Source organism: Nicotiana tomentosiformis, chromosome 3, assembly GCF_000390325.3.
Source record: "Nicotiana tomentosiformis chromosome 3, ASM39032v3, whole genome shotgun sequence".
NCBI lineage: Eukaryota > Viridiplantae > Streptophyta > Magnoliopsida > Solanales > Solanaceae > Nicotiana > Nicotiana tomentosiformis.
In genome coordinates, this window is record NC_090814.1 from 137,209,916 (window position 1) to 137,237,845 (window position 27,930).

A 27,930-nucleotide genomic window follows, 5' to 3' on the forward strand; every position below is an offset into this window, starting at 1 on the left:
CGATCTCGTCATTATTAATCACCGCATGAACTATTCTTGCTTGTAAGTGAATGAAACGACCCCTTAATGCCACGTTTGGAGAATTAACCCAATTAGACCCCTAACCAACCACTTCAAATAAAAATAAACAGCAAATATATAATATATATACAGTTCAAATATGATACGTATAACCGTATATAATCTATGCATACCGACTAAGCAAAATAAATAATGAATCTTTCCGGGCCTGAGAGTTTGCTGGCCCAACTTAAACAACTATTTCATCTGCGAAAGCCTTCTCTGATGTGTTCTCTGTGCAAAATGATGAAGCATCTAGCTAGCTGGACTGGGTCGTGCGTTCAATTCACAAAAATTGGTCAAAATAACACGAGCTAGCTAATTTTTGGATTGGTAATTGAAAAATAGCAAGCGTTTGCAAAGTCATTGAAAAATAGCCACTATTTTACTGGAGATTGTTGCACCTGTGTATGAACTTCCAGCATATTATGCTGTAACTCCAACACACGGAAAGTTCCAGCATAATATACTGGAGATTGGAGCACCTGTGTATGAACTTCCAGCATATTATGCTGGACCAATATATTATAATGAAACTCCAGTATATTATGCTGGAAGTCCAGTATACTATACTGGAAGTCCAGTATATTATGCTGGAAATCCAGTTGTGATGACCCAAAATGCCATCTTTAATTTAAACATTCATTTCTGCATTATAAGACCTTGAAAAGCACTATTCATCACTCCTCGACTTGCGTGTGTAGTCCGTATAATTTTTCGGAATGTTTTAATGTGAAAAATGGATTAAAATGTGAAATAGAGCATTGAAATTCAACTGAGTTGACTTTGATCAATACTTTGAGCAAACAGACCCGGATCAGTATTTTGACAGTTTCGGTAGGTCCATATTGTGATTTGGGACTTGGGCATATACCGAAATTTAATTTGGAGGCCCCTAGCTCAAGTTATGGCCATTTAACAGAAACTAGAAATTTAAAGGCTGAAAATTTTCAAAGTTTGACCGCTGAGTTGACTTTATTGATATCAGACTCGGATTGAGATTCTGAAATTTTAAAATAGCTCTGTTATGTTATTTATGACTTGTGTGCCAAATTTGAAGTCATTCCGGATTCATCTAATACATTTCAGCACGAGTTTTGTAAATGGAAAGGATTTGTAAACTCAAAGTTCGAATCGAGGTGTGAATTATAATTTCGATGTTGTTTGATGTGATTTGAGACCCTGAGTAAGTCCGAATTATGTTACGGGCCTGGTTGGTATAATTGGACGAGGTCCCGAGTGGCTCGGGTGAGTTTGGACATGTTTCAGATCATTTCTGCAAAAACTGCTAGTTCTGGTTCTGGTGCGTCACACCTGCGAAGCTTGGAGCGCAGGTGCGAACCCGCTTCAGCATGGAATTTGTCGCTTCTGCAACTTGAGCATCGATATGAAAGTACGCTTCTGCGGAGTACTGTTGCACAAATGCGCATTCGCTTCTGCGAAGAGAGGACCGCTTATGTGGTAGAAGACTGCTTCTGCAATCAGTTCGTCGCCTCTGCGATGTCGCAGGTGCGACACTCCTTGAGCAGGTGCGGTACTCGCCTGGCTGCTTGGCTTCGCAAATGCGACCCTTGTTTCGCAAATATGAGGCCTCAAATGCGACATTTTTTCTCGCAAATGCGAGACTGGGCAGAGCATTAAGGGGTCGAAAATGGCCATTTTTCTTCATTTCGTTTGGGTGTTGAAACTTCGATTTCTGGGTGATTTGAAGGGATTTTTCACGACTTTGAATTGGGTAAGTGTTCTATTACTAAAAGTAATTATATTTCATAAATCCATGTCTATATTCATCATTTATTTCGGATTTAGATGGAAGAAATTGGAATTTTTGTAAAACTTTTCAAAAATAAAAAATTAAGATTTGAAGGTCCATTTGACATCGGAATTTGGTAATTTTTGTATGGTTGGACTCGTCTCGGAACGGGTTTTTGAATTTCATAATTTTTTTCCGAGATTCGAGAAGTGGACCCCACTATCGATTTTTGAGATGAATTTCGGACTTTAATCCGAAAAATTAGTAAATTCATATGGAATTAATTTTTACAATTTATATTGAGTATATTGAATTGTTTATGACTAGATTTGAATATTTTGGACACGAATTCGCGAGGCAAAAGTTTATTGGAATCTTAAATTTGGTTGCAAAGCGCGGTAAGTGTCGTGATTAACCTTGACTTGATGGAGTAGGATTTATTTGTCTATTTGCTACGTGATTTAATGTGCGGATACAACGTATATGTGAGGTGACGAATACTTGTGCGTTGTGGTTGGGTCAAAGCATGCTGGAGGAATTTATTTCATTTTGAATAATTGCTTATTTAATTAAGATATTCTTGTTTAAGTTTATTATTGATTATTTGACTATTATTCATGAAATTTGTATTGATTTAATTATTGTTGAATACAGTGAGAAAGAGTGTAAAAGCGCTAAGGGTGATGCCGTACCATTTTTATTATTTATATTATCATTGTCATAGTGAGAAAGAGTATAAAAGCACGAAGGGTGTTGCCGTATCATTTTTGAGTGTAAAAGCACGAAGGGTGATGTTGTGCCAAAAAAGTGTTAAAGCAAGAAGGGTAATGCCGTGCCAATTATTATTATTATTTATTTATCAATTTATGGGAGGAATGAGAGTAAAAGCACGAAGGGTGGTGCCGTGCCATTTTCATATTGTCAGTTGCTCATTTTATTGTTGATGAATTAATTGGCTAATAAGTGATACTTCTCCTGCTGAAATTATTATATCATTCCCCTTCGCATGCCCCCTCCTAATTTATAAATTATTATTTATTGTATTATTGTTGCTTTGTATTTGTATATACTTGTACAGGTTGTATACGTACGTGTCTTGTCATAGTCTCGTTACTATTTCGTCGAGGTTAGGCTCGACACTTGCGGAGTACATGGGATCGGTTGTACTCATAGTATACTCTGCACTTCTTGTGCAGATTTTAGAGTTGGTCCCAGCGGCATACCATAGTCGTGCTTGGATTCAGCTACTCAGAGGAGACTTGAGGTATAACTGCACAATGTTCGCAGTTCCGAAGTCCCCTTCTATCTTATCTTAGTTGTGTATTATCTTTCAAACAACTTAAATTTTATTCAGACCTTTATTTGTATTATTCTAATAGCTCGTGCACCTGTGACACCAGATTCGGGGATGTATTGTGATGATTCGGTAGTTATGGTCTTCCGCACTTTATTTCAGTAATTGACTTCTATTTAATTTAATTTGCTTAAAAATAGTTAAGATTATTTTAAAGTTGGCTTGCCTAGCAAGAGAAATGTTAGGCGCCATCACGGTCCTGAAGGTAAAAATTTCGGGTTGTGACTGTTGGTATCAAAACACTAGATTACTTAGGTCTCACGAGTTACGAGCAAGCTTAGTAGAGTCTGAAGGATCGGTACAGAGACGTATGTACTTATCTTTCAGAGGCTATCAAGTTTAGAAACAATATCACTTCTTCCTTATTCTGTCATGTGATCTTATTCTATCATCAATGATTGAATCCTTCTATTCTTATTCTCTCACAAATGGTAAGAACACGTAATACATCTACCGATGGATAGGGACCAGAGCCCCCGGTGGCAACTATGACCAGGGGTAGAGGTTGAGGCCGAGGTCGCACTAGAGGTCGAGGCGGAGTAAGAGGTAAAGCTCAGTCTAGAGCTCGAGCAGCAGCACCTGTTGTAGAACCTCAGGTGGATTTGAAAGCAGAGGTTCCAGCTCAGCCCGTATATGTTATACCAGTCCAGGTCCCAGAAGGATTCATAGCTACTCCAGTACTTCAGGACGCTCTAGTCCGTTTGGTGAGCTTTATGGAGTGTGTGGCCCAGAATGGTACATTTCCAGTGGCACCAGCCGTCTCACAGGCTGGGGGAGGAGCACAAACTCCCACTACTACCGCTCTGGAGCAGATGGCTCCCCAAGTATCAAGCTCTAGCAGCCCCGCCAGTTGGGGTAGTTCAGCCAGTTATTGCGGTGCAGGCCGGTGATAGGCCCGCCATGTCTTCTGAGGATTTATTGAGGTTGGACAAGTTTTCTAAGCTCTTTCTAGTTCACTTCAGTGGTACACCTTCTGAGGACCCACCGGATTATCTTGACCACTGCCATTAAGTATTGCGGAACATAGGTATAATTGAGACCAATGGGGTCGACTTTGCTGCATTTCAGATGACGGGTTCCGCCAAGAAGTGGTGGAGAGATTATACATTGACCAGAGTAGTTGTATCGCCTACATTGACCTGGGAGCAGTTCTCACGGCTTTTTCTAGAGAAGTTCCTCCCTATCACATTGAGAGAGGATTACCGCATGCAATTTGAGCGTCTACAGCAGGGCAGTATGACTGTTACTCAGTACGAGACCCGTTTTATGGATTTAGCCCGCCATACTCTCCTTTTACTACCTACTGAGGGAGAGAGAGTGAGGAGGTTTATTAAGGAACCCACTCACCCTATCAGGCTTCAGATGGCTAAGGATACCGGAAGTGATATTTCCTTTCAGGCGGCTGCTAATGTTGCGAGGAGGATCGAGATGGTTCTTGCACAAGAGAGAGGGCAGGGGTATGATAAGAAGCCTCATCAGTTCGGTAGGTTCAGTGGTTCCTCGTCTGGAGGCAGGGGTAATTTTGGTAGAGTCCATCCTCCCAGGCCGTTTCATTCAGCGCTCCAGGCATCCCACAGTGCTTCAGGTGGTCACGGCCATTACATGTCTCATTCTGACCAGCTAGCTTACAGTGCACCACCAGTTCCTATTAATGCACCTCCGATCCGGGGTGATCAAAGTGGTTATCCAGGTCGCCATGGCCAGTTCAAGGGTCAACAGTCACAACAACCGAAGACTTGTTATACTTGTGGTGATCTGAGACACATTACTAGATTTTTCCCTCGGGCATCGGCCATCGGGCAGTTCACAGCAGCAGGGTTCCCGTGCTATGATTCCTGCACCACCTGTTCCGCCACCCGCCCAACCAGCTAGGTTCAGGGGTCAGACAACTAGAGGTGGAGGTCAAGCCGTTAAAGGTAGAGGCCAGCCAGTTAGAGGCCATCCCAGGGATGCGGTTCAGAGTGGTGGGACCCAACCCCGATTTTATGCTTTTCCAGCTAGGCCTGAGGCCGAGTCATCCGATGTAGTGATCACATGTATTGTTCCAGTTTGCCATAGAGATGCTTCAATTCTGTTTGATCCAGGATCTACTTATTCCTATGTGTCCTCCTATTTTGCTTCATATATGGTTGTGCCTCGTGATTCTCTGAGTGCTTCTGTGTGTGTCCACACCGGTGGGAGATTCTGTTGCGATAGATCATGTATATCGTTCATGTGGTTACTATTGGGAGTCTCGAGACTAGCGTGGATCTTCTACTACTTGACATGGTAGATTTTGATGTCATCTTGGATATGGATTGGCAGTCACCTTAACATGGTATATTAGATTGTCACGCCAAAACGGTGACCTTAGCCATGCCGAGGTTACCTAGACTAGAGTGGAAAGGGACTCTTGGCCATTCTATCGGCAAGGTTATCTCTTTTGTGAAAGCTCGGCGTATGGTCGAGAAGGGGTGTCTAGCTTATTTGGCTTATATTCGAGATCCCAGCGCGGAAGTTCCTTCTATGGATTCAGTTCCAGTTGTCCTTGAATTTCCAGATGTATTTCCTGCAGATCTACCGGGAATGCCACCCGACAGAAATATTGACTTATGTATTGATTTAACTCCGGACACTCTGCCTATTTCTATTCCACCATACCGTATGGCCCCGCCGGAGTTGAAAGAATTGAAGGAGTTGTTACAAGACTTGATTGATCAGGGATTTATTAAGCTGGTGTCTCGCCCTGGGGTGCACCAGTATTATTTGTAAAGAAGAAAGATGGTTCAATGCGGATGTGTATAGATTATCGACAGTTGAACAAGGTCACTATCAAGAACAAGTATCCGTTGCCAAGAATTGATGACTTATTCTATCAGCTTCAGGGTGCCAAGGTGTTTTCAAAGATTGATTTGAGGTCTGGTTACCATCAGTTGAAGATTAAGGTATCCAATGTCCCTAAGATAGCCTTTCTGACTCGGTATGGACATTACGAATTCCTAGTGATGTCATTTGGGTTGACAAATGCCCCAGCAACATTTATGGATTTGATGAATCGGGTGTTCAAACCCTATTTGGATTCTTTTGTGGTTGTATTCATTGATGATATCTTGATTTACTCTAGCAGTCGAGAGGAGCATGAGCAACATCTTCGGATTGTGCTTCAGACTTTGAAGAATAATCAATTATATGCCAAATTTTCAAAATGTGAATTTTAATTAGACTCAGTTGCCTTTTTGGGGCATGTAGTATCGGCTGAAGGCATAAAAGTGGATCCTAAGAAGATTGAGGTAGTTCAGAATTGGCTTAGACCTACTTCAGCTACAGAGATTCAGAGTTTCCTAGTTTTGGCATGTTATTATCGCAGGTTTGTGGAGGGGTTTTCATCAATAGCATCCCCACTGACCAAATTGACCCAGAAGGGTGCCCATTCAGATGGTCAAATGAGTGTGAGTTGAGCTTTCAGAAGCTTAAGACCGCTTTGACTACAGCGCCAGTGTTGGTATTACCCACAGGTTCAGGATCTTATATGGTATATTGTGATGCATCTCGTACTGGGCTTGGTGCAATATTGATGCAAGATAGCAGGGTGATTGCATATGCGTCACGGCAGTTGAAAATTCACGAGAAGAATTATCGTGTCTATGACTTAGAATTGGCAGCCATTGTCCATGCATTAAAGATTTGGAGGCATTACTTTTACGGTGTCTTGTGTGAGGTATTCACTGATCATCGTAGCCTACCGTATCTGTTTAGGCAAAAAGATATCAATTTGAGGCAGAGAAGATGGTTGGAGTTGTTGAAAGACTATGATATCACCATTTTGTATCACCCCTTAAAGGCAAATGTGGTGGCCGATTCTTTGAGTAGAAAGCCTGTAAGTATGGGAAGTCTTGCGCATATTCCGGTTGGTAAGAGACCGTTAGCTGCATATGTTCAGACATTGGCTAATCAGTTCGTGAGGTTAGGTGTTTCAGAACCCAATCGGGTTCTAGCTTGCACAGTCGCTCGGTCTTCTTTATATGAGCGTATTAGAGAGCGACATTATGATGATCCTCATTTGCTTGTCCTTAAGAACACAGTACGGCACGGTGGTGCCAAACAGGTTGTTGTAAGGGAAGATGGTGTTCTACGGATGTAGGATTGTATCTGTGTGCCTAATGCGGATGGGCTTCATGAATTAATTCTAGAGAAGGCACACAGTTCCAGGTATTCTATTCATCCAGGTGCGAAATGTATCAAGATTTATGGCGACATTATTGGTGGAGGAGAATGAAGAAGGATATAGTTACATATGTAGCTCGATATCTAAATTGTCAACAAATCAAGTACGAGCATCAGAGACCTGGTGGTTTGCTTCAGAAGTTAGAAATTCCTGAGTGGAAGTGGGAGCGTATCACTATGGATTTTGTTGTTGGACTCCCACGGACTCAGAGAAAGTTTGACGCAGTATGGGTTATTATGGACAGGTTGACCAAGTCAGCACATTTCGTTCCAGTGGCAGTTACTTATTCTTCAGAATGGTTAGCTGAAATTTATATTTGTGAGATTATCCGCCTTCACAATGTGCCCGTGTCTATTATTTCAGATCGAGGTACGCAGTTTACCTCACACTTCTGGAGGGCTGTACAGCATGAATTAGGCACGCGGGTTGAGTTGAGTATAATATTTCATCCACATACAGACGGACAATCAGAGCGCATTATTTAGATAATGGAAGATATTCTTCGCGCTTGTGTTATAGACTTTGGAGGTTCTTGGGATCAGTTCTTACCACTTGCGGAGTTTGCCTATAATAATAGATACTAGTCAAGCATTCAGATGGCTCCATATGAGGCAGTATACGGAAGGCGGTGTCGTTCGCCAGTTGACTGATTTGAACCGGTAGAGGCTCGGTTATTGGGTACCGATTTGGTACAGGATGCCTTGGATAAGGTCAAAATTATCCAGGATCGACTTCGCACAGCTCAGTCTAGGAAAAAGCGTTATGCCGACCGTAAAGTTTGTGATATTGCATTCATGGTTGGAGAAATAGTATTGCTCCGGGTTTCACCTATGAAAGGTGTAATGAGGTTCAGAAAGAAGGGCAAGTTGAGCCCTAGGTATATAGGACCCTTCAGAATTCTTGAAAGGGTGGGCGAAGTAGCCTACATGCTTGCATTACCACCTAGTTTATTAGCGGTTCATCCGGTGTTCCATGTGTCTATGCTCCAGAAATATCATGGTGATCCGTCCCATATGTTAGATTTCAGCTCACTCCAATTAGACAAGGATTTGACTTATGAGGAGGAGCCGGTAGCTATTCTAGCCCGGAAGGTCCGACAACTGAGGTCTAAGAGTTATCCATCAGTTCGAGTATAATAGAGATGTCAGCCGGTAGAAGTATCTACCTGGGAGTCCGAGTCGGACATGCAGAGTAGATATCCACACCTTTTTACCAACCCAGGTACTTTTTTCTAATTCCGTTCGAGGACGAACATTTATTTTAGGGGTGGAGAATGTGATGAGTCAAAATGTCATCTTTAATTTAAACATTCATTTCTGTGTTATAAGACCTCAAAAATCACTATTCATCACTCCTCGACTTGCGTGCGCAGTTCGTATAATTTTCCAAAAACTTTTTATGTGAAAAATAAATTAAAATATAAAATAGAGCTTTAAAATTTCAGTAGATCTGTATCGTGATTTGGGACTTGGGCATATATTCGGAATTTAATTTGAAGGTCCCTAGATCAAGTTATGACCATTTAACATAAACTAAAAATTTAAAGGCTAAAGATTTCCAAAGTTTGACCGCAGAGTTGACTTTATTGATATCGGACTCGGATTGAGATTCTGAAAATTTGAAATAGCCCTGTTATGTCATTTATGACTTGTGTGCCAAATTTGAAGTCATTCCGGATTCATTTAATACATTTCGGCATGAGTTTTGTAAATAAAAAGGATTTGAAAAGTCAAAGTTCGAATCGAGGTGTGAATTATAATTTCGATATTGTTTGATGTGATTTGAGACCCCGAGTAAGTTAGTATTATGTTACGGGACTGATTGGTATAATTGGACGAGGTCCCGAATGGCTTGGGTGAGTTTTGGACATGTTTTAGATCATTTTTGCAAAAACTGCCAGTTCTGGTTCTGGTGCGTCACACCTGCGATGCTTGGAGCGCAGGTGCGAACTCGCTTTTGCATGGAATTTGTCGCTTCTGCGACTTGAGCACCGAAATGAAACTTCGCTTCTGCGAAATACTGTTGCGCAAATGAGCATTCGCTTCTGCGAAGAGAGGACCGCTTCTGCGGTAGAAGACTGCTTCTGCAGTCAGTTCGTCGCTTCTGCGATGTCGCAGGTGCGACACTCCTTGCAAAGGTGCAGCACTCGCTTGGCTGCTTGCCTTCGCAAATGCGGCCCTTGTCTCGCAAATGCGAGGCCGCAGATGCGACATTTTTTCTCGCAAATGCGAGACTGGGCAGAACATTAAGGGGTCGAAAATGGCCATTTTACTTCATATCATTTGGGTGTTAAAACTTCGGTTTCTCGGTGATTTGAAGGGATTTTTCACGACTTTGAATTGGATAAGTATTCTATAACTAAAAGTGATTATATTTCATAAATTCATGTATATATTTATAATTTATTTCGTATTTAGATGGAAGAAATTTGAATTTTTGTAAAACTTTTCAAAAACGAAAATTTAAGATTTGAAGGTCCATTTTCCATCGGAATTTGGTAATTTTTGTATGGTTAAACTCATCTCGGAATGGTTGTTCGAATTTCATAAGTTTTTCGAGATTCGAGACGTGAGCCCCACTGTCAATTTTTGAGATGAATTTCGGATTTTAATTCGAAAAATTAATAAATTCATATGGAATTAATTCCTACGATTTGTATTGAGTATATTGAATTGTTTATGACTAGATTTGAGGATTTCAGACACGAATTCATGAGGCCAAGGTTTATTGGAATCTTGAATTTGGTTGCAAAGCGAGGTAAGTGTCGTGGTTAACCTTGACTTAAGGGAGTAGGATTTATTTGTCTATTTGCTACGTGATTTAATGTGCGGGTACAACGTATATGTGAGGTGATAAGTACTTATGCGTTGTGGTTGGGTCAAAGCATGCTGGAGAAATTTTTTTTTTTTTGAATAATTGCTTATTTAATTAAGATATTCCTGTTTAAGTTTATTATTGATTATTTGACCATTATTCATGAAATCTTTATTGATTTAATTATTGTTGAATATGGTGAGAAAGAGTGTAAAAGCATGAAGGGTGATGCAGTGCCATTTTTATTATTTATATTATCATTGTCATGATGAGAAAGAGTGTAAAAGCACGAAGGGTGTTGCTGTGTCATTTTTGAGTGTAAAAGCACGAAGGTTGATGTCGTGCCAAAAGAGAGTTAAAGCACGAAAGGTGATGCCATGCCAATTATTATTATTATTATTATTATTATTATTATTATTATTATTATTATTATTATTATTATTATTATTATTATTATTATTATTTATCAGTTTATGGGAGGAATGAGAGTAAAAGCATGAAGAGTGGTGCCGTGCCATTTTCATATTATCAGTTGCTCATTTTATTGTTGATGAATTAATTGGCTGCTAAGTGATACTTCTCCTGCTGAAATTATTATATCATTCCCTTTTGCATGTCCCCTCTCAATTTATAAATTATTATTTATTGTATTATTGTTGCTTCGTATTTATATATACTTGTACATGTTGTTTACGTACATGTCTTATCATAGCTTTGTCATTAATTCATCGAGGTTAGGCTCGACACTTACAGAGTACATGGGGTCGGTTGTACTCATACTACACTCTGCACTTCTTGTGCAGATTTTGGAGTTGGTCCCAGTGCCATACCATAGACGTGCTCGGATTCAGCTACTCAGAGGAGACTTGAGGTATAACTGCACAACGTTCGTAGTTCTTAAGACTCCTTCTATCTTATCTTAGTTGTGTATTATCTTTCAAACATCTTGAATTTTATTCGTACCTTTATTTGTATTATTCTAGTAGCTCGTGCACTTGTGACACCAGATTCGAGGATGTATTGTGATGATTCAGTAGTTTTGGTCTTCCGCACTTTATTTCAGTAATTGACTTCTATTTAATTTAATTTTCTTAAAAATAGTTAAGATTATTTTAACGTTGGCTTGCCTAGCAATTGAAATGTTAGGCGCCATCACGTTCCTGAAGGTGGAAATTTCGAGTTGTGATACCAGTATATTATGTTGGAAGTCCGGTATATTATACTAGAACTCCAGTATATTATGCTGGAATATTTTTTGGATTTTGAACAGTGTTTTAAAAATGGCTAAATTTCGATTACTTTTAAAAGTGTGGCTATTTTTCAATTATCATTTGTAAAACTGGCTAGATTTTAATTTCACCCCCAAAATTGGAACAAGACCATTGAGAAGTGAGGTCCCAAGTTGCTGTGTCTGCTTGTCTGTAAACCAAGCTCTTAGGAATATTTTTTGGGAGCTTTACAATATAACCGTAAAATTTTATTGTTTATTTTTCTAGCCGATATAGTACATAAGTTATACACTAATTGTTTATAGTTATACACATATTATTATATGGGTTATACATATATTATATATCCGTCGATTATTTTTAGCTTACGATGAGCAACTATTTAGGTTAATCCTTCTATTTTTTGGTCAATTAACTTGATCTTACCTCACTCTCCCTCTACTTTTAAAGATGGCAAAATACACTAACAACCCCTTAAAGTTATTCACACTTTTTTTCACTTAAACACTCCATCTCAAGTCTGATTCATTTTAACACTTTGACCAAATTTTACTGTGTCATTTAGACACATAAATTGATAGGCAACCAAACATAAAATATGCGTGCAATTCATACGCCAAAGTGACGAATAAAATGAGAACACGTGGATTTAACTTTAAAAAAATAAATGAAAAAGAAACATCTAAAAAAAGAAAAAAAAATTACAAGAAAGCTCCATTCTTCACATCACACCAAAAGTCCTTTTTTCATCAGCTGATGTTGGCAATTTCAAGCAAATTACCGCCGACAAATTATACTTATTTAGCACAAGGAGGTTCATGAGCCCACATGGGCAATAAAAATAAACAACCGCGCATTCTGTCGTCGTTCCACCGGCAACCTCTGCGAATTGCGCCCCTTTCGAACCCCACCTCTTGATGATGAAGCTTGGCCCATAAAAGTGGATGCCGCCGCCGTTCCATCGAAAGTGATAACAATGCACCGATAAAAATGATGACGGCGAAATCGTGACTTAATCTGGAGATTTACCATTGAAAATTGGAAGAATTTGAAACTAGGATCAAAATTTGAAACCCTCGATTTGTTGATATTTTGGCTAAATGAATATTGTGATTTGCTTTTAACATCAATATGAACTTACTCGTGCAGTTTGAGGTGTTTTGATTGTATATTAAGTTGTTTAGAAATGAAGCACCATTGTCAACCGTCAAAGGAGTTGGGTTAATTCAGATTTATGTTTTTTGAATACTTACAAGATTTATGTTTTTTGAATACTTACAAAGTGGGTATTATTTTATTTTGATGGAGGATTGAATCTGGAACACATTTGAGGCTGAATCGTTGATGACATGAAGCTCAATGACCTTGAAACATGAAATGGTATGGGACAGTGCACCTTTTTCCTAATCTCTGCCTCCTTTTGAATTGCCGAGTAACATTTTTCTGGCAAAAGTTATTTATTTTCCGGCAAGAAGTATGAAGAATTTGTTTTTCGAATCATTTCGTGCGCATAAAAAATGTGAGAAATACTTACCATGACATGTTAGCTTTTTTTGTCTAAATGACACAATAAAAGTCTGGATAAAGTGTTCAAATGGAACATATATATACTTAATATGAAGTGTTTAAGTGAAAAGTGAAGACAATTTTAAGGTCTGTCGATGTATTTTGCCTTTAAAGATCCATCTTCCATCTCATGACAGTTTTACCCATGAGGTTGATTTTATATTGAGATTGATGAAGTATTTGCCGTTGGTATCGCAAATATCTCAAGATAAAAGTTTGTTGGATAAATTTGTATGTTATTGCCCCATATTTCCCAAATTAAAATTTTGAATCGTTATAGCTTGGTAAATTCCAAGTTAATTTTTTTTCCGGATAATCTATAGTAATATAAAAAAAATCTTATTATTGTTTTGGATTTTTGTTTCTAAAAATTATTGTTATATATCTGAAATTTTTCATTATTAATCAAGTATATATCTGAAATTTTAGTAAAACTTTTACTCAAATCTGAAATTTTTGAAAATGGCGGTTCGAATGAGCCCATAACCAACTGGTTCATTAAATTCTTACTTTCTTATTTTACCCTTAGGGTGTGTTTGGTATGAAAGAAAAAAAATTTCGGAAAATATTTTTCAATTTTTCCATGTTTGGTTGGTTTAAATATTTTTAAAAATATTTTTCTCATGAATTTATTTTCCTTCAACTGGAGAAAAATATTTTCCCTATCAAGAGAAGGGGAAAATATTTTTTAAACTTTCCCCATCCCCACCAACCTCTACCAACCCACCCCAACTCCACCTACCCCAACCCCAAATCACCCCACCCTCACCCTAAATAGAAATATTATTAATAGTACTTTTCTTTTCATGTTATAGATAAAATATTTTTGTTTCATTTCAACAAATGAGTATTTTCTTTTCACGATATAAAAATATATTATTTTAACCAAAAAAGTACTTTCTTTTTTATGATGTAGAAAAAATATTTTCTTTCATTTCAACAAACTGATATAGTAAAAGAGTATTTTCTTTTATTGCGACAAAAAGAATATTTTCTTTTCATGATGTAGAAAAGATATTTTCTTTCATTTCAACAAATTGAGTACTTTATTTTCATGGAAAATAGCACTTTCTTTTTCAACCAAAAAAAAGAGTATTTTTTTAGTTATGGAGCACAAATTTTAACATTATTTTTTGCGTAAAAAAGTAAAGCAACACATTAGTTCCTTTGGGTTTGTGTGAATTTTAGAAGAATAATTAAATTCTTGAAGAAAATTGAGTCATGAAAATGTTGGTGTATACGGTCAAATTCGAGTTTGCCCTACGTGTAATTAGTCGAGATTAGAACATGATGAACCGATGGTCGTCATTGTAAAATAGAGATAAGAAATAAAGCCAGGTTATCGAGCTCAAGATTCAGGGACCGATCAATATCGAGCTCGAATCAATATCGAGCTATGATATGAAGTAGTGTTATCGAGCTCAAGAGTCAGAAATCGATCAATACAGAGCCCGAGTCAATATAGAGCTCGAGTCAATATCGAGCTCGAGATCCGGAGATCGACTAATACCAAGACCGACCAAGATCGGGCTAAGAGACAAAGAGTCGTTGTAGCCGCACTTTGGGAGAGAATCTCGACGGAAATTAAGAAAAATCTAATTAACTAATCTATCATGAGATTTCTACTATCTATTTTTTATTATATCCAAAGTAGGATTTTTTTCACTATATTAAGAATTGGTATTATTTCTGTAAGGGAGTTCTCTACTCAATTTGGTTTGTATTTCATTCCTTTTTTACAGTCAATATTCGATATATATTTCTACTTACTTTTCCGATTTGTACCAAGTTATACCACGTATCCTTAGAACTACGTATAAATTCAACTCTATCCGTTTTTCGGGCAAACTGTTTGGTGCCCACCGTGGGGCTAAGGATAATAGTGGTTATTTGGTACGAATCTCTGTAAAACACACTATTTTACACTTGCTCTTGGAAGTGTCTTTGATTTCAGGCTAAAAACGACGAATTCACAATTAATGGCCCTACCTATCGACAACGAAGCTGGCTTTCAAGATGAGAATAACAACTTAACGCCCGGGGGTGAAAGGCCACTCGTCGATCCCGTTGGACCTCGGGTCAAAGAGCCAATAGACGTTAATTCACATGTGGCCATCGAAGCAAACCAACGTTCCAACCCTGAAAATAGCATTCATGGTGAAACTCGATCTGCAGCTCGAAATACCCAAAACGCTAAGGAAAACAGAATCAGCTTGCGTATGATTTTTGAAATGTTGCAAGCTCAACAAGCAGCAATAGCCCAGTTGCAGAGCCAAACCCAGGCACCGACCAGGCTCAAGCCCAGTCCACCCCAAGAAGTCACCCACAAAACGGGGCCAACTGTAGTAAGGTCAAATGAGCAAGAATCGGCGACTAATCCCGAAATTGTTAAGATGCTCGAGGAACTGACAAAACGAATAGAGTCAAGAGAAAGAAGGATTGAAGCAAATGACAAAAAATTGGAAACGTATAACTCCAGGGTTGATCAGATCCCGGGTGCACCACCGATATTGAAAGGCTTGGATTCCAAAATATTCGTACAAAAATCTTCCCCCCGAGCGCAGCTCCGAAACTGATCCCCAAGAAGTTTCGCATGCCCGAAATTCCTAAATATAATGGAATGACCGATCCCAACGAACACGTTACCTCTTACACATGTTCTATTAAAGGGAATGATCTAGAGGGCGACGAGATAGAATCTGTATTATGAAAAAATTCGGTGAAACCCTGTCAAAGAGAGCAACAATATGGTATCATAATTTACTGTCTAACTCTATCGATTCTTTTGCTATGCTTGCAGATTCTTTCGTAAAAGCACACGCTGGAGCCACAAAGGTCAAGACCAGGAAGTCGGACCTTTTCAAGGTAAGACAAAAAGATAATGAGATATTAAGGGAATTCATATCTCGTTTCCAAATGGAACGAATGGATATACCGCCAGTCACAGACGATTGGGATGTTCAAGCTTTCACTCAAGGTCTAAACGAACGAAGCTCGATGGCTTCATGACAGTTGAAGCAGAACCTGATCGAGTACCCAATTGTTACCTGGGATAATGTACACAATCGGTATCAATCGAAGATCAGAGTTGAAGACGACCAGCTGGGTTCTGGGTCCGTTATTAAAAGGGACATCGATCGAGAACCAAGGTCGAACAAGGACCGATATCGGCCGTATAACGGAGATCGCAAGGGCAGCGAACCTACATGCAACTCCGTACGAGGCGAAAGGAGAAGTGATCAAGGCCAAGGGTCTCGGGGGTTGATGAACAAGAATGGGTTCGACAGGCATATCGGACCTAAGTAAGCACCACAGTTATCGGACCTAAGTAAGCACCATAGTTTATTTATGACAGTTGAAGCAGAACCTGATCGAGTACCCAACTGTTACCTGGGACGATGTACATAATCGGTATCAATCGGCTATCGGACGCATCAAAGATACTAAGTGGCCTCGACCTCTATAGTCCGATCCAGCCCAGAGAAATCCCAATCAAATGTGCAAATATCATGGCACCCATGGCCACAGAACCGAAGACTGCAGGCAGTTAAGAGAGGAGGTAACCCGTTTATTCAATGAGGGGCACCTTCGAGAATTTTTAAGTGACCGGGCCAAAAACCATTTCAAAAACAGAGATTACAATAGACAAAACGAACAAGAAGTGCCACAATACATCATCAACATGATCATCGGAGGGATCGATGTCCCCCAGGGACCGGTGCTTAAAGGCACTAAGACATCTATTGTAAGAGAGAAGCGATCTCGGATTCAAGATTACACACCTAAAGGAACCTTGTCCTTTAGTAACGAAGACGCGGAAGGAATCATGCAACCACATAACGATGCATTGGTAATATCTGTACTTATGAATAAAACTCAAGTTAAACGTGTGTTAATTGATCCAGGTAGTTCGGCCAACATCATTTGATCAAGGGTCGTAGAGCAACTCATTCTACAGGATCAGGTCGTACCCGCTACCCTGGTACTGAACGGGTTTAATATGGCATGTGAAACTATTAAGGGCGAGATAATCTTGCCAGTAAACGTGGCCGGGATCATCCAAGAAATAAAGTTCCACGTAATCGAAGGCGATATGATATATAATGCCCTGTTCGGAAGACCATGGATCCACAATATGAGAGCAGTGCCCTCGACCCTTCACCAGGTTTTGAAATTCCCAATATTGGAAGGAATCAAAATGGTCTATGGGGAGCAACCAGCCGCAAAAGAAATGTTTGCCATCGATGAAGTGATTTTGACATCCTCACTATCATCGACAAAGGGATCAGATTTGAGGGAGGAACAAGATACCAAATAGCAATCACAAACGTCAGCTTCGACCCGACTAGAGAGTCGGAAGACTCACGAAGACGATGACTTTGGGGTCGCTCGATCTTTTGTGGTCCCCGATGATTTCGACGCCACCCAATCAGCAGTCGAAGAACTGGAGCAAATCACGCTAATCGAATATCTGCCCGAGCGAAAGGTATACCTGAGCACGGGGTTAGATCCCGAGCTCAGGAAAAAGCTTATTCAATTTCTTATAGCTAACATGAACTGTTTCGCTTGGTCCCATATTGACATAAAAGGGATCCCACCGGAAATAACCACTCATAGACTGAGCTTGGATCCAAAATTCCATCCGGTAAAGCAAAGAAGAAGGCCCCAGTTCGAGGTCAAACATGCCTTCATCAAGGACGAGGTAACCAAACTTCTTAAAATAGGATCAATTCGAGAAGTAAAATACTCCGAATGGCTAACAAATGTAGTGGTAGTCCCTAAAAAGGAAAACAGACTTAGAATGTGCATAGATCATAAAGACCTGAACAAAGCATGCCCTAAGGACTCTTTTCCATTGCCTAGCATCGATCGTATGATCGATGCCTCAGCCGGCCACGAGACTCTCAGTTTACTCGATGCCTACTCTGGATACACCCAGATATAGATGAACCCGAAAGATCAGGAAAAGACCTCGTTTATCACTAAGTACGGTACCTACTATTATAACGTAATGCCATTCGGTCTAAAAATACGGGTGCAACTTATCAACGCCTAGTAAATCGAATGTTCGAAAAACAAATAGAAAAATCAATGAAAGTTTATATTGATGACATGTTAGTTAAGTCCATGCAAGCAGAGGACCATTTAAAGCACTTGTAGGAAACTTTTGACGCACTAAAAAAGTATAATATGAAGCTCAACCCCAAAAAATGTGCAACCGGGGTTGGCTCGGGCAAGTTTCTTGGTTTCATGGTGTCCAACCGAGAAATCGAGATCAACCCCGATAAAATCAAAGCTATCGAGGACATCACGGTAGTAGATAATATGAAGGTCGTGCAAAGGTTAATAGGGAGGATAGCCGCCCTGGGACGATTCATTTCGAGATCCTCAGATAGGAGCCATCGATTTTTCTCACTGCTTAAGAAGAAAAGAAACTTCGCATGGACTCCAGAATGCCAGCAGGCTCTGGAAGAACTAAAGCGGTATTTATCGAGTCCGCCTCTGCTTCATACCCTGAAAGTGGACGAACAACTTTACTTATACTTAGCTGTCTCGGAGATAGCGGTAAGTGGAGTCCTAGTTCGAGAAGAACGAGGTACGAAATTCCCTATTTATTATGTCAGTTGGACCTTAGACGAGGCCGAAACTAGATATCCACACTTAGAACAATTAGCGCTTGCTTTAATAAGCGCCTCTAGGAAATTAAAATCATATTTCCAATCTCATCCAATACATGTTGTAACAATTTATCCTCTTCAAAACATTTTGTGCAAACCCAAGCTTTCTGGTCGATTGGCCAAATGGGCCATAGAAGTCGGCGGGTATGATATTGAGTATCGGCCCTAAACCGCTATTTTATCCCAAATCTTGGCGGACTTCATGGATGACTTTACGCCGGCTCTCGTACCCGAGATTGAAAAAGAACTACTGATAAAATTGAGTACCTCCTCGGGAATCTGGACCCTCTTTACGGAAGGTGCCTCGAACGATAAGGGGTCCAGACTAGGCATCGTACTAAAATTGCCCACAGATAATGTAGTTAGACAGTTTATCAGAACTGCAAAATTGACTAACAATGAGGCCGAGTATGAGGCCATGATTGCATGTCTTGAACTAGCAAGAAGATTGGGAGCTGAGTTTGTAGAGGCTAAGTGTGATTCTCTCCTCGTGGTCAACCAAGTTAACGGGACTTTCGAAGTCCGAAAAAATCGAATGCATAGGTACTTGGATAAATTACAGGTGACTCTACATCGATTTAAGAAATGGACTTTGTAGCATATACCCCGAGAACAGAACAGCGAGGCCGACGCCCTTGCAAACTTAGGCTCGTCGGTCGAAGATGATGAACTCAACTCGGGGGTTGTCGTACAACTCATAAGATCAGTGATCGAAGAAGGTCATGCCGAGATAAACTCCACAAGTATAACCTGGGATTGGAGAAACAAGTATATAGAGTACTTCAAGAACGAGAAGCTTCCTTCAGATCCAAAGGAATCGAGAGCTTTGCGCATAAAGGCAGCACGGTTCACCATGTCCGAAGACGGAACGCTGTTTAGAAGGACATTCGATGGGCCATTGGAAATATGTTTGGGACCGGGAGATACCGATTATATCCTACGAGAAATTCACGAGGGCACTAGTGGAAACCATTCTGGTGCCGATTCGTTGGTTCGCAAAGCAATCAGAGCAGGGTATTATTGGATCGATATGGGCAAAGATGCGAGGGAGTTCGTTTGAAAATGCGACAAATTCCAAAGACATGCGCCCATGATTCATCAACCCGGGGAGCTACTCCACTCGGTCTTATCCCCAAGGCCTTTCATGAAATGGGGAATGGACATCGTCGGCCCCCTCCCATCGGCCTCAGGTAAAGCTCAGTTTATTTTGTTTATAATTGATTATTTCTCTAAATGGGATAAAGCACATGCTTTCGAGAAAGTCAGAGAAAAAGAAGTGATAGACTTCATTTGTGTCACAACCCCAAATTCCTTCCATAGGATGTCGTGATGGTACCTAGTTTATAAGACTAGGTAAGCCTATCAATGCGGAATGATAATAAATATATGAAATAAATAAACTACAATTCAAACGATTTCAACTCCCAAAACTCGGTAGAAATAAGTCACAAGCTTTTAAGAATTTATTCTCAATGTCTCTATATATCAAGGTCTAAAGAAAAATAAGGAAGCAACAAAAAAATAATAGAAGGGGACTACAGAGTCTGCAGACGCTGACAGATATACCTCGAAGTCTCCGTACACAGGTAACTCACTGACGTCTGGGATGGTAAGATGTACCTGGATCTGCATAAAAAGATGTGCAGAAGCGTAGTATGAGTACACCACAGCGGTACCCAGTAAGTGCCAAGCCTAACCTCGGCAGAGTAGTGACGAGGTCAGGTGAGGCCCTACTGGAATATAATAATGGCATGGTAAAATGTATAACAATATAGTAAAATAAAATGACATTGAAAATGAATTAAGTAGTGTGTCACCATTTAATTAATCAAAATAATAGTAAATAATATCTCGTGAAAACAAAACCAAATTTCCTTTCAACTTTAAGAAAATCACAACAAATAATCAAGGCAACTGCGGCCATAAATCAATATCAACAAGGGCACTCTCGAGGTACCGCCTCGTAGTCCCAATCATAAACAAATTCACAATATCTCATTTTCTTATCTCACCACGGGAGCCTTCACAATTTATTTGAAAGAAAATATTTTTCCCGAAATAGCATCTCGCGTTTTATCCATCCTTATCACACCGCATAACTTCTAGTAGTTCCCCCTACTAGCCACGTGTATCAAGCCACCCTTATCTCACCGTATGCATTTCAATACCCAGATCTTATATCACTGCATGCGTATCAATATCACAATATATCACAATTTGCACCTCAAGTGCTCAAATAATATAACTTTCCAAAATAATTCAACAACAATAATTTTTCACAATAAAGATCTCACGGCTCATGCCAAAATAAATCATCAATAATATTTTTTCACAATAAAGAGTTTACGGCTCCATCACAATGAGTACAAAAATCTTACAAAATATTCAAGAATAAATAATTCAGGAAAATAATATTTCAAAATCTTTAATACGTTGCTTCAATATCAAATTTAAAATATCAAATACTTCATATTAATAATGTTTAATTTAAAGAAAATCACCTTTCAAATAATGCACAGAATAAAAGAAACCAAGTTTCAACTAAACATGTATAACAATTAGAAGAAAAAGGTCAAACAAATTTAAGGTATATATCTCAGATCAATGATGAAAAATATAACAAGATAAAATAATTTAATAAATGCGCAACAATGATCTACACAATTTAAAAATATAATCTTTCACATTTAGCCCATGTACACACTCGTCACCTCGTGTACACGACTTTCAACATATTTCAATAATCACATTAATATCAATTCTAGGGAAAATTTTCCCACACAAGGTTAGACAAGTCACTTACCTCGATTTGCTCCAATTTAACCAAGTAGTATGCTTTTTTCTCGATTTTTCGATTCCGATCGACTCGTATTTAGTCATAATAAATTCGATACAGTCAACAAAAATTATAGAATCAATTCCATAAGAAAATACTATATTTTTCAACAAAATCCGAAATTAACTCAACAATGACCCGTGGGACCCACGTTTCGGAATCCGGGAAAAGTTACGAAATATGAACGCCCATTCAACTATGAGTCAAACCATACCATTTTTACAAAAATCCGACATCAACTTGACCTCCAAATCTCAAATTTTTATTTTTAAATCTCTAGGCCCAAATCCTCTAATTTCACCTCAAAAACATGTAATCTATTCGAAATATTCAATGACAATGCAATATAATTGATTAACAATGATCACATGTAACTTACCTCAAGTTTTTCCGTGAATTTTCTCTGAAAAATCGCCCAAAACCGTGCTGAAAATGTCCGAATGACAAAAATATCGGAACCCTTCTGTTTTTGTAATCTGGTGAGTGCTTTCGCACCTGCGGACACAATTCTCGCACCTGAGGTCCCGCATCTACGGAAATTGCTCAGCCCAACTGCCTTCGCTTCTGCGAGCTTTGGACCGCATCTGCGCCTTCGCAGGTGCGAAAAATTCCATCGCACCTGCGGACCTGCCTGCACCTGCGCCCTTCGTCTCGCTTCTGCGCAACATGAGCCGCATCTGCAGCTCCAACTGGGCAGCCCTTCGTCCGCTTCTGCGAGCCACAGCTCGCTTGTGCGAGTCCGCACCTGCGGTCAGTCCCTCTGCATGTGCGATAGCACCAGAAGCTGCAAATTTTAGAATTTGCCTAAGTCCAAAAATTGATCCAATTTCGATCCGGATCGCACTCGGGGTACTCGGGACCCGGTCCGAAAATACTAACAAGTCCTAAATCATCATACGAACTTAGTCGAGCCTTCAAATCACATCCAACAATACTAAAAACATGAATCACACATAGATTCAAGCCTAATAAATCTTAAGAATTTCCAACTTCTACATTCGATGTCGAAACCTATCAAATCAAGTCCGATTGACCTCAAATTTTGTACACAAGTCATAAATGATATAACAGAGCTGTTAAAATTTTCAGAACTGGATTCCGACCCCGATATCAAAAATTCAACTCCCCGGTCAAACTTCCAAACTTAAATTCCTATTTTAGCCATTTCAAGCTTAATTTCACTACGTACTTCCAAATAAAATTTCGATCACGCTCCTAAGTTCAAAATTACCATACGGAGCTGTAGGAATCATCAAAATTTTATTCCGGGGTCGTTTGCACATAATTCGACATCCGGTCACTATTTGAATTTAAACTTTTAATTTTTATTCAAAATTCCATATCTCCGGCTAGGGACCTCGGAATTTGATTCCGGGCATATGCCCAAGTCCCAAATCACTATACGGACCTACCGAAACTGTCAAAATACTGATCTGAGTTCATTTGCTAAAAATATTGACCAATATCAACTCAGTTGAGTTTTAAAGCTCTAATTCACATTTTAATTCATTTTTCGCATAAAAACTTTCCGGAAAATTTTACGGATTGCGCACGCAAGTCGATTAATGATAAATAGTACTTTTCGAGGTCTTAGAACATAGAATTAATTATTAAATTTAAAGATGATATTTTGGATCATCACATTCTCCACCTCTAAAATAAACGTTCATCCTCGAACGGAGTTAGAAGAAATACCTGAGCTGGTGAATAAGTGTGGATAACAGCTGCACATATCATGCTCGGTCTCCCAAGTCGCCTCTTCGACCGGATAACCCTTCCACTGAACCTTCACGGAAGCAATGTTCTTTGACCTCAGCTTTCGAACCTGCCTATCCAAAATAGCCACTGGTTCGTCAACATAAGATAGATCCTTGTCCAACTGAATCGAACTGAAGTCTAACACATGAGACAGATCGCCGTGATATTTCCGAAGCATGGAAACATGGAATACCGGATGAACCGCAGAGAGACTAGGTGGTAGTGCAAGTTTGTAAGCCACCTCTCTAACTCTCTCAAGAATCTCAAAAGGCCCAATATACATAGAGCTCAACTTGCCCTTCTTCCCGAACCTCATCACACCCTTCATAGGCGAAACCCGGAGCAATACCCGCTCACCAACCATGAATGCAACATCACGAACCTTCCGATCCGCATAACTCTTCCGTCTAGATTGGGCTGTACGAAGTCGATCCTGAATCAACTTAACCTTTTCCAAGGCATCCTGAACCAAGTCTGTACCCAATAGTCTAGCCTCGTCTGGTTCGAACCAACCCACTAGAGATCGGCACTGCCTACCATACAAGGCCTCATACGGAGCCATCTGAATGCTTGAGTGGTAACTGTTATTGTAAGCAAACTTCGCAAGTGGTAAGAACTGATCCCAAGCACCCCCAAAATCTATCACACACGCACGAAGCATATCCTCCAGTATCTGAATAGTGCGTTCGGACTGCCCGTCCGTCTGAGGGTGAAATGTTGTACTCAACTCTACCAGAGTACCCAACTCACAATGTACTGCCCTCCAAAACCATAAGGTAAACTGTGTACCCTAGTCAGAGATGATAGATACCGGTACACCGTGAAGTCTGACAATCTCATGAATATATAACTGAGCCAGCTGCTTTGAAGAGTAAGTAGTAATCACAAGAATGAAATGAGCTGATTTGGTCAGCCTATCCACAATCACTCACTGCATCAAACTTTCGCTGAGTCCGTGGGAGCCCAACAATGAAATCCATAGTGATCTGCTCCCATTTCCATTCTGGAATCTCTAACTTCTGAAGTAATCCACCCGGTCGCTGATGCTCATATTTCACCTGTTGACAATTTAGACACCGAGATACATACTCCACTATGTCTTTCTTCATCCCCCTCCACCAATAGTGCTGTCTCAAGTCCTGATACAACTTTGCAGCACTCGGATGAATGGAGTACCGCAAATTGTGAGCCTTTTGGAGCATCAACTCACGCAAGCCATCTACATTGGGTACACATAGCCTGCCCTACATCCGTAGTACACCATCATCTCCAATAGTGACTTCCTTGGCATCACTGTGCTGAACTGTATCCTTAAGGACAAGCAAATTAGGGTCATCATACTGACGCTCCTGAGACGTTCATAAAGAAAATACTGATAAACCACACAAGCCAAAACTCGGCTCGGCTCGGAAACATCCAACTTGACAAACTGGTTGGCTAAGGCCTGAACATCTAAGGCTAAATGCCTCTCTGTTACCGGTAAATATGCTAAGCTGCCCAAACTCTCCGCCTTACGACTCAAAGCATCGGCCACTACATTGGCCTTCCCAGGATAATAGAGAATGGTGATATCATAATTCTTAAGCAACTCCAACCATCTCCGCTGCCGCAAATTAAGATCCTTCTGTTTAAACAGATGTTGTAGACTCCGGTGATCGGTGTAGACCTCACAATAGACATCGTACAAATAATGCCTCCAAACCTTTAAGGCATGAACAATAGCTGCTAACTCCAGGTCATGTACCGGATAATTCTTCTCATGCACCTTTAACTGTCTCGACACATAGGCAATCACCCTACCATATTGCATCAACACTGTGCTGAGACGAATACGCGACGCGTCACAATACACAATATAAGACCATGTACCTGTAGGTAATACCAATACTGGGTTGTAGTCAAAGCTGTCTTGAGCTTTTGAAAGCTCTCCTTACATTCCTCGGTCCACCTGAACGGAGCACCCTTCTAGGTTAATTTAGTCATAGATGCAGCAATAGAAGAGAAACCATTTACAAATCGGCGATAATACCCTGCTAAACCAAGAAAACTCCGGATTTTTGTAACTGTGGACGGTCTGGACCAATTCTGCATTGATTCGATCTTCTTCGGATCTACCTTGATCACCTCGCATGAAACTATATGACCCAAAAATCCCACTGAATCAAGCCAGAATTCACACTAGGTGTTTTGTATAACTTCTTTTCTCTCAAAATCTAAAGCGCAGCCCTTAGGTGTTGTTCATGATCTTCCCGACTCCGGGAATACACCAGAATGTCGTCAATAAACACAATGACGAAATAATCAAGATAGGGCTGAAATACACTATTCATTAAGTGCATAAATGATGTTAGGGCGTTGGTCAGCCCAAAAGACATCACAAGGAACTCGTAATGACTATACCGAGTCCTGAAAGCAGTCTTCGGGATATCTGGCTCCCGAATATTCAATTGATGATAGCCTGAACGTAAGTCGATCTTAGAGAATACTCTAACACCCCGAAGCTGATCAAATAGGTCATCAATACGTGGCAATGGATACCTGTTCTTCACGGTAACCTTGTTCAGCTGGCGGTAATCAATACACATCAGCATAAAACCATCCTTCTTCTTCACAAATAAGACAGGAGCACCCTAAAGCGATACACTAGGCTGAATGAAACCCTTATCATGCAATTCCTGTAACTGTTCTTTTAATTATTTCAACTCTGTTGGGGTCATACGGTATGGTGGAATAGAAATGGGCTGAGTGCCCGGTAACAAATCAATGCCAAAATCAATATCCCTGTCGGGTGGCATACACGGAAGATCCGCTTGAAATACATCGGGAAAATCCCTTACTATAGGAACTGACTCCACGGTAGAAGTATCAATACTAACATCTCTTACATAGGCTAGATACGCATCACACCCCTTCTCAACTATTCGTTGAGCTTTAAGAAATGAAACAACCCTACTAGGAACATGATCCGAGATACCTCTCCACTCTAGCCATGGTAGACCTGGCATAGCCAACGTCACCGTCTTGGCGTAATAATAAAGAATAGCGTGATAGGGCGACAACCAGTCCATGCCCAAAATAATATCGAAATCCACCATACTGAACAATAATAAATCATCTCTGGTCTCAAAACCATTGATAACAATTAAACACGACTGATACATACGGTCCACAATAATATATTCACCCATGGGTGTAGATATATAAACATAAGAACTCAAGTAATCACGTGATACGCCCAAATACGGGGCAAAATAAGATGACACATAAGAGTAAGTGGAGCCTGGATCAAATAATACTGATGCATCTCTATGACAGACTGGAATAATACCTGTGATAATAGAATCATATGCAACGGCATCTGTCCTAGTAGGAATGGCATAATATCTGGTCTGGCCTCTCCCTATAGGGCGACCTCTACCTGCCTGACCTCCACCTCTAGCTGGCTGTACAGGTGGAGTGACAACTGGTGTAGTAATCATGGCCAAAGAAGCCTGAGGACCTGTGGAATAGGTGAGGCCTGAGAAATCCGTGGAGGTGCACCCCTCCTAAGTCTGGGGCAATCCCTCATGATATGTCGAGTGTCACCACACTCAAAATAAGCCCTCGGAGTACGTGGCTGCTGGGACTGGCTCGGGCCTGATCGACTAGACTTCCCGCTGAAAATACCCCGTACCGGAGGTATAGAAGACACTGGCGGTGCTTAATATGGAACCTGAGGTCTGGGAGTAGCCGGAATATCACTGGAAGCTGGAAATGCTGAATGAATAGGACGGGTCACATAAACTCTACCATGACGGGCTGCAACTGGGGCACGAGAATTATTATATGTGCCAGAATCTCGGGGTCCCTTAGCTTCTCTCTCTTCCCTCTCCCGAGTCCGCATACCTTCCAATCTCCTAGCAATTGACACCACCTGTTGGTATGTGATATCCATCTCTAGCTATCGGGCTATACTGTATCTGATACTAGGGTGGAGACCCTCGATAAATCTGTGAACCTGCTCTCGAACAATAACAACGAAGGCTGGTGCATGCCTAGCCAAATCACTAAATCGGACCGCATATTCTGACATGGTCATAGAACCATGGCGCAGCTGCTCAAATTCTGTGCCACATGCATCTCTAAGACTCTGAGGAATATACTCCCCTAAGAACATATCTGAAAATTGAGTCCAAGTAAGTGAAGCTGCCTCAGCCGGACTATCCAACTCATATGCCCGCCACCACTGGTAGGCTACTTCTCTAAACTGGAATGCCGTGAAAGAAACCCCACTGTAATCCACAATACCCATAGTACGAAGGATACAGTGACATTCCTCCAGAAAACCCTGAGTATCCTTTGAAGCTAAACCGCTGAAAGTAGGAGGGTGGTACTTCTTATACCTCTCGAGCCTGAGTTGCTCCCCCTCTGAAACTGCTGTCCTAATCTCAGGTCGAACTGGGACAACTGGCTGCACTGGTATAACCTCTGGGGCATGGTCAACTTGGGCCCGTGTATCTGGAGTACGAGCGGTAGGAGTCTGCGCTCCTCCCCCAGCCTGAGATGTGGCAGGAGCAAGTGGAATTAATCCTGCCTGAGCTAAAGTGCCAAACATGCTTAAAAGTGGGCAAGAGTCTCCTGAAGTGCAGGAGTAGTAACAGGCGTCTCAGGTGCCTGCTCTCCAACTGGAACTACTGGT

At 40.5% G+C, this 27,930-nt stretch overlaps 1 protein-coding gene across 1 annotated transcript; it reads left to right on the forward strand.

The window, feature by feature from the left end:
- Positions 1 to 4,235: 4,235 nt before the first annotated feature.
- On the forward strand, positions 4,236 to 5,039 carry LOC138908553 (uncharacterized). The gene has a single exon (XM_070199231.1). It carries the CDS (start codon positions 4,236 to 4,238, stop codon positions 5,037 to 5,039), a length of 804 nt encoding a protein of 267 aa, XP_070055332.1.
- Positions 5,040 to 27,930: the final 22,891 nt, after the last annotated feature.

What these genes read in the sequence shown, in the direction of transcription:
- LOC138908553 (XM_070199231.1), top strand. Translation starts at nt 4,236, where the DNA reads ATGACGGGTTCCGCCAAGAAGTGGTGGAGAGATTATACATTGACCAGA.